The sequence below is a fragment of the Carcharhinus amblyrhynchos genome, chromosome 34 (assembly GCF_965287045.1).
Source record: "Carcharhinus amblyrhynchos chromosome 34, sCarAmb.v2.hapA, whole genome shotgun sequence".
NCBI classification, from domain to species: domain Eukaryota; kingdom Metazoa; phylum Chordata; class Chondrichthyes; order Carcharhiniformes; family Carcharhinidae; genus Carcharhinus; species Carcharhinus amblyrhynchos.
In genome coordinates this window covers 9,515,848-9,523,553 of record NC_137357.1, presented here as the reverse complement: position 1 = coordinate 9,523,553, position 7,706 = coordinate 9,515,848, and the positions used below count along the sequence as shown (strand labels likewise).

Genomic DNA, 7,706 nt, shown 5'->3' with positions numbered 1-7,706 from the left:
CAAGTGGACTTGTGTAGATTTTCACCAATGTCTGAATGTGGATAAGAATTGGGTATTATAGGGTTAGAAGGGTGTTTGCTTCGATTTAATCATCCAAAGGATCTGCTTAGAGAACTATTCTCATCTTCAATTTTGAAAGCATTTGTTATTAAAACTGTATTGTATATTTATTTAAAATAAAACTGGCTGAAAAGATCGGCCTTGGGACGAAACAAACCATGACTTTTGCTTAAAAAAAACTTCAATGCAAGTTGTGAATTCAAAGCGAACTCCGAAGTGGTTTAAATTTAGCTGCACACAAGGACCGGGAGGGTGGGGATTTAAAAGGGCGCCAGGATTGTGTCGAGGTCATCCCTCCAGACTCCTCTGGGGTCCTCCCCAAGTCTGGGATCCTCTATAAATATCAGGGTCTGGCCGGCTGAAGGTTGCAGTCTGCACCGGCACGAGCACCGACTTGTTTTGTTTCAAGGAAAAACACCCGCCTCCCAGCAAGCATGGACAGGAGACTGGAGAGCGAGTCCTTTTCGCACCGAGTCAGCCCTCAGCTGGTGTCCGGCCAGAGCTTCGACAGCGACCACCGCAAGAGAGCGGCGGCCAACATCTTCGAGTCTGTCAACCAGGCAGCCTTGCAGCGCCTGTTCGAGCGCTCCGGGGACAAGAGGGCCGAGGAGAGAGCACGGATCATCGCCACAAACCAGGACAGCGAGCAGATCACCAGATCCCTGGTGGCGCTCAAGCTGAGGAAGAGGATGAAATTCATGCAGCTCTTTCGCATTGGCAGCGAATCGCTCAAAGTTTTCTCCATTCTGAGATAGAGGGAAGCATGAAGGAGGAGACTTGACATGTTTCACTGATCGCAGTGAAGTCAGCGCACTGCCGCCCTGAACACGTACGCTCACACTTCTAAAGGACTTGTGACAAGTTCTGATGGTGAATGAAGAATGATGCACATTTGTTGCAGAGTGCGCAGACTTTTGCGATTTGCATCTCACAGATGCGTGGCTTCGAGCACTCAGCAACCCGTTCAAGGGTCCGCTCACAGCTTCCGGAACGTTTTGATGCTCGTGTGCAAACCGGGAGGACAAACAAAAAACACGATTGTATCACCTCGCCGGCCTCTTCAGAGGAGGAAGAGGATTTCTGACTGTATCCCGATAACTTTTATAAAGGACTGGGGCGGGAAAAAATGCCTATTTATTGACGGAACTTAACCACTGCTGCCTCAAAGCGATTTTTTTGTGAACAATGTGAATGATTTTTCAATGCAATAAATGTTGGAAACTAAGATTTACGTGTTGGACGGTTCTTGAGTCATTTTGTGGTCCTCGTTTACTTCTCCCCGTGCACTTTTCAAAATATAAATTTGACACGGCAAGGTGAAAAGCAAAGTGAATTTTAGAGGGGTAGCGTGGTTCCTCAACATGAGGAGCTGCTCATAAATATACCAGAGGGCCATCACTTTCAGAGTATCTCAGCCAAACTTCCAGGCTCAGCCATTTCTCTTCAAGCGCGTTATGTGCAAAGTGCATTTCTTGTTTAGGCTCGGGAAAGGTACTGAAAAAGGTCAAAGGGGTATAGATTTAAGGTCAGAGGCAGATGGTTAAGAGGGGAGTTGAGGAGAAACCTTTTCACTCAGAGGGTGGTGGTGGGAGCCTGGAACTCACTGCCTGATAGAGAGGCTAAGTAAGAAACCCTGCTAACATTTAACAAGTATTTAGATCTTCACTTGCGCTGCCCCAACCTCCAGAGCTATGAGCCAAGCGCTGGAAAATAGTGCAGTCAGACCTTCATGGGCCGGAGTCGACATGATGGGCCGAGTGGCTTTCTGTAAACATTTACCAGTGTATTGTGAGAGTTTTTTTTCCCCCCAAATGAAAATCAAAGCTTGCCCATGACAAAGCAGCAATGAAATGGCCATTCCGATGAAGAACTGAATGGAAACAGGGTCAGGTAGTTTCTTGGGCAACTTCGAGAATGAGGTCGAGCAACGTAAGGGTATCTGACCGGCTCCTTCACCTTGCTCCCTCTTCCCCCTGCAATGTTCTGCAGGAAAAGGGTAAGGGATGACAAGCCAAACCACCACTGTCCTCAATTTCCCATGGCAAACCCCTTATTAAAATAAAAATAGTCCAAGAATAATTAAAAAGTTAGTCACTATCAAGTGTCATATCACAGCGCACTTGAGTTGCTGAATCTTGAACATCTGAAATTCCCGTTGGAGGAAGTTTGATCACTTTGAAAGCAAGGGCGCTTGAACAGATGTCAAAGTCCTTCAAACCAAAGATTGTTCCAATAAGGAACCGGTTCAATGAAATTTAAACCTCTGATCAGTTTGCTGCATCTAGCAACGATGATGATCCCAATTCAAAAGGCAACGGTGCCCCCCGCCCCTCTCCCCACCACTCATTAAAGCAGCTTCAACATCAGTTTACTAAACTGCCAATGCGTTCTGTGCATGCTACTTTCCAGCACTTGAGTTCAGACTTTCCTAGCTGCTGTGTATCATAGAATCCCTACAGTGCAGTAGGAGGTCATTCGGCCCCTCGCTTCTGCACCGACCGCAGTGTCACCGAGGCTTTATCCCCGTAACCCCACATACTTACCCTGCTAATCCCCCTGACACGAGGGTCAATTTAGCGTAGCCAATTGACTTAACCTGCACACCTTTGAGCTGTGGAAGGAAACCGGAGCACCTGGAGGAAACCCATGCAGACACACGGAGAACGTGCAAACTCCACACACATAGTGACCCAAGCAAGGAATCGAACCTGGGTCCCTGGCACTGTGAGGTAGCAGTGCTAACCACTGTGCCACTGCCCAAAGAGAAATATGAAAAAAATCAACATAAACCCACTGCGAGGCAGTCACATTATAAGAACATGGTTGAGACAGTACTATCACAATATTGTTTTTTCTGAGTATTCAGATTTCAACAAAATCTCCATTACTATAAAGAACTCACATTACTGGTGAAGCAACCAATATGAGAATTGTTTCCAGAATTATTTGATTTGATTTATTATTGTCACATGTACTAATATAGGGTGAAAAGTATTGTTTCTTGCGCACTACCCAGACAAAGTATACAATTCATAGAGAAGGAAAGGAGTGCAGAATGTAATGTTACAGTCATAGATAGGGTGGAGAGAAAGATCAACTTAATGCAAAGTAGGTCCATTCAAAAGTCTGGTGGCAACAGAGAAGAAGCTGCTCGAGTCAGTTGGTTCATGACCCATACTTCGCATCTTTTTCCTGATGGAGAAAGGTGGAAGAGAGAATGTCTTGGGTGTGGAGAGTCCTTAATTATGCTGGCTGCTTTTCCGAGGCAGTGGGAAATGTGGACAGATGGGAGGCTTCATTCATGACCCATTGTACTTTCCTGCCATCTCGGTCAGAGCAAGAGCCATACCAAGCTGTGACATACCCAGAAAGGATGCTTTCTATGGTGCATCTGTAAAAGTTGGTGAGAATTGTAGCAGACATGCCGAATTTTCTTAGCCTCCTGAGAAAGTAGAGACATTGGTGGGCTTTCTTAACAATAATATCAGCATGGAGGGGTCAGGACAGGTTGTTAGTGATTTGGATACCTCGAAGCTTGAAGCTCATGACAATTTACATTGATGTCGACAGGGATATGTCCCCCACTACACTTCCTGAAGTGATGACAATCTCATTTCTGTGAGCATGCAGTTATATAATTCCACAGCGACCATTGTGTGTATAATTTAATTACACCCAGTTGAGAAAGTGTAATTTTACGAAGTGGGAAAATGGGTTTGCTGTCAGCGAATCAGCTGAAACTGATTTCAGGGTTCAGTTTAGAACTTTAACAAATGGCTTTATGATCCAACTATATTTTGTTAAAGGGCCAGGGAATTGAAATGAAATTAACTCCACCCCCCCCAAACATTATGGTAAAAATACCCACCTAAAAGTCAGATTTGATGGTGCTATCTGAATAATGTTGCCATGCTATGAGTAACTGCAGTGGCAAAACTCCCAAGAACAGCAGGCAGTAAACACAAGATTATTAAACATGAGTTACCTCGTGTCACCATGAAGCAGGTTCCACTGTCAGGAACCAGAATGGCTGAATAGTCTAACCCAGTTTTGGTGAGGAGAGGCTCTGTTCAGCTGCGCTGTTCAGTTTTTAAGGCTGTGGACATATGTGTCAGGACCTTATCAGCATTTGATTAAGACTTTCACGAATTCATGCATTTTTGGTAAAATGAAACAAGTCATTTGTCTGACCTGTCACATTTATATTCTCAACACTATTATGGGGAGAGATGTTCTCATTTCACAAGTACAGCCATAATTTTAGTCTATGCCAATTAGTGAGAAAAATTTCATTTTCGTGCTGCAGTAATTCCCATCAGGCAACTGTTTCCAATAAACAGGGGTAGAATGTTTTTTGTTTGCAGTCTTTCTATGAATACCGTTCTGTTTTGGCTTTGAGCATCGTGCGTTTTGTAATGCCAATCAGCAAATGTTGTCTAATTTATGACCAGGTTAGGGAAGCTGATGAGGGAGAGGTTTGCTGAAAGGATGTCAGCTCAACTCCTCACACTTAGTTTAATTTTGTAATGTTACCCGATGATTCATTGCAAGCCTGGTGGAGTATCATATGGGACGTCGCAGAGGACCAAAATAGGAGTTAATACACGTTATGAATGTACAGTATAAATACCCCAAAGTTTCATCAGGGTCCCTGTTCTGCAACTCTAACAGTGTGACCCACTTAAGATGAAACATTGTACTGTTTCTGTTGATCTAATATACAGGTCTCGTTAACGCAACTATAGGAGCAACTAATGTAACCAATGAAATCACTTGTCCCCATTTTTGATGTCGGAGGATCGTAACATTATTTCGGGGGCAAGTTCATCGCCACAAAGTAAGACCGCAAATAGTAGCAGCTGATAAAGACTTGTCTGTAAACACAGGTCAATTGCATCCGGGTCTGAACAACATTTTGAACATTCACAACCATTTGATTGAAAGTTGAACAGAGAAGAGCTCTGACGAAGCCGATGTGCTGATCATTCAAATCTGTCGACACAGGAGCAGGAAAATATTTGCTCTCACAAGCAAACAGCCGCCTTAATTTATTGCAGATATTCCGACTGCAAACTTGCAAACCCGTTGAGGGAGGGCTGAACATCATTTTTCAAAATGATACATGCGGAGGCTGCAACATTTCAGTCGGTAATGGGTCTGTATTTTCTAAGGGATGGTATTGTTGATAGATTTTAACTTCAAACCCGTCCTTCTGACTGAGCATTTAACCGGCAATGCACAATGCACAATTCTCCAAAAGGTGGCGGCCTAAGTTGGTAGGAAAATAATTAGGGAGTACAATCATAACGATCGGTGTTCTTCAACTAAATGTCGTCTGGAACTTTTATCTCGTACATGAATATTTTTGCTGAGTATCATTTTCAGAATGCGTTGCCACTGTTAGGATTTCTCCAAAATTGAACGGTACATGTAAATACTGCCCTTTTGCTTCCCAGTTTATCCTTCATACTCAAATATTTTGGTGGATACGCACATAAGGAATAGTGGCAGGCACGTGGCCTTTCGAGTCTGCACTGCCATTCAATCTCCAACTTTCTATCCATACCCCTCGATTCCTTAACGGCCGAAAATCTATCTTTCTCAGTGCACAAATTCTTCATTGAAAGCAATACTTAACATCCTGTAAAATGAGTCAAACAACATGAAATTAATCACAGGTTCCGCCAGAAATAAACACTGCAGCAGAGTTCGGTTCTTGTGGACCTTTCCCAGCCTGATAAACCACTGTACAAGCTGACATCTCTCTTTCTTCTTCGGCAGTCCCTTGGGTTCAATGGTGGCTTTCTTCCACTCTGGATTGATGGGTTTGGGGATCACTTATACAGGTCCAATGCAGGATCTGCAGACTCCAACTCACCTGGGTCAGGTATTGCTGTGAGGGACAGTCCGATGAGTTGTTTGGAGGTACTTATACTCGCTCCACTGCATTTTCCTGACACATCTGTCTGCGCTTGGTGCCTCCCTGAATGAATCTTCTTGCATTCTGGTTGGCCACCATGATGTGGACATGCTGGCGTTGGACTTGGGTAAACACAGTAAAAAGTCTGACAACATCAGGTTTAAGTCCAACCGATCTTATGGCCTCATGGCCACCATGAGGCAGTAGAGATGTTTGACCTCTTCTTCAGGATGTTTGGAGACATGCCAAGAGTGTATCAGTGGAGGCAACTTTGTGATTAGCACAAAGTTGAGATGTTAAGCTTGGGAAAAGACCATTTTCCTTGCCACTTGGATTTGGAGAATCTATTGAAGATACCACCAGTGGTGCTTTGAGCTGCCTGCTGCGGGTTGTTGAAGTCTCATGAACGAAGGGAGGAAAGTGGATATCACTGCTGCCCAGTGATCTTTGCCTCGGGTTCGAGATCATGGTCCTCAAATGCTCATGCCTTCATTTGGTTGAAGGCTAAGTTGGTACGTTGGTGGCGATGATGAGTTTTGACACCTACGTCTGCCTTCATCAAGAGCATGGCTAATGGTCCATACAGATATTAAGAGACAGGAGGAGATGTTGTGATGTGGGAACTGATTGGAAGAGGACCATTGTTTTCCAGTGAAAGGCCCATTTTCTCCTATACATTCTGAGTAAGCACAGACTCAAGCATCTTGTGCGTACAGTAGCTCAACAAATGAAGTTAGACTGATTTTGGTTTTGAATTGAAGGGAACATAGGTTGATCATCCAAGTCCTGATGGAGTTAATGAGACAAAGGGTAGGATTATCAACAGTCTTGAACAATTTATGCAAAGTCTGTTTGATGGCTTCCTTTTTTATTCTGTTTCCTGCTGTTCTTTTTTGCCAGTTAGCAGCTATTTTGATCACTCTTCAAAGAACAAAGAACAGTACAGCACAGGAACAAGCCCTTTGGCTCATCAAGCCAGTGCCAACTCACAACACTTTTCTAAACTTAAGATGTTTTGCCTCTATGTGGTCCATATCCCTCTATTCCCTGATGTATATCAAGATGCCTCTTAAATGCCAGATCATTAAATGTTAAATCATTCACTTTGGCACTGTGATCTCTATTTGGATCATCCTCTGAAGAATCCCATTGCTTCTTCCATGAGTTGGAAGTTTTTGACAAAATTCAAGGGCCTGATGTTTCAGTGTGCTCTTCCTCTTTAACTTGTTAACTATAGCTGCATTGACGATGTGGTAGGAGCTTCAATAAGGCTTCTTCTCATCAAAGTTAGAGACATATTTTGGTGAGTAGCCACCGTTTCCAATGATCCTCTTCAAATAGATGGCTAATTCATCAGCCATTTCTGTATTGGTGCTCACCATGTCACTAATCATTTTAATGTTCTGCAGGTCTCTTGAAATGCTCAAACCTTTTCAGAGTAGCACTGAAACTTTCCCACTGAGATCTCTCACCCTGCTCATTCTCAACATACAGGCTTCTGGCTTTTGCTTGGATGATGTCAAACAAAGGTGGTGGATTTTGGTCTTCAGTCTAACAACCATATGTCTTTCTATATATATCCATGATAGTACTGCTTGTCCAACTTACCTAACTTGTACTTGAAGGTGCAACACTTGGTGTACTTTATGTCGGTGTTACCATGGATTATCCTCACTAATGTAAAGGTGTAGCCAATGCTCTACTAATTTCAACTGCTTGCTGAGCT

General features: G+C 43.6%; 1 protein-coding gene across 1 annotated transcript; it reads left to right on the top strand.

Moving 5' to 3' along the window:
- Nucleotides 1–433: 433 nt before the first annotated feature.
- LOC145361343 (transcriptional and immune response regulator-like) lies at nt 434–1,291 on the top strand. Its single transcript, XM_080217013.1, has one exon. The coding sequence runs from the start codon at nt 495–497 to the stop codon at nt 813–815; it is 321 nt and encodes a 106-aa protein (XP_080073139.1). The 5' UTR covers nt 434–494; the 3' UTR covers nt 816–1,291.
- Nucleotides 1,292–7,706: the final 6,415 nt, after the last annotated feature.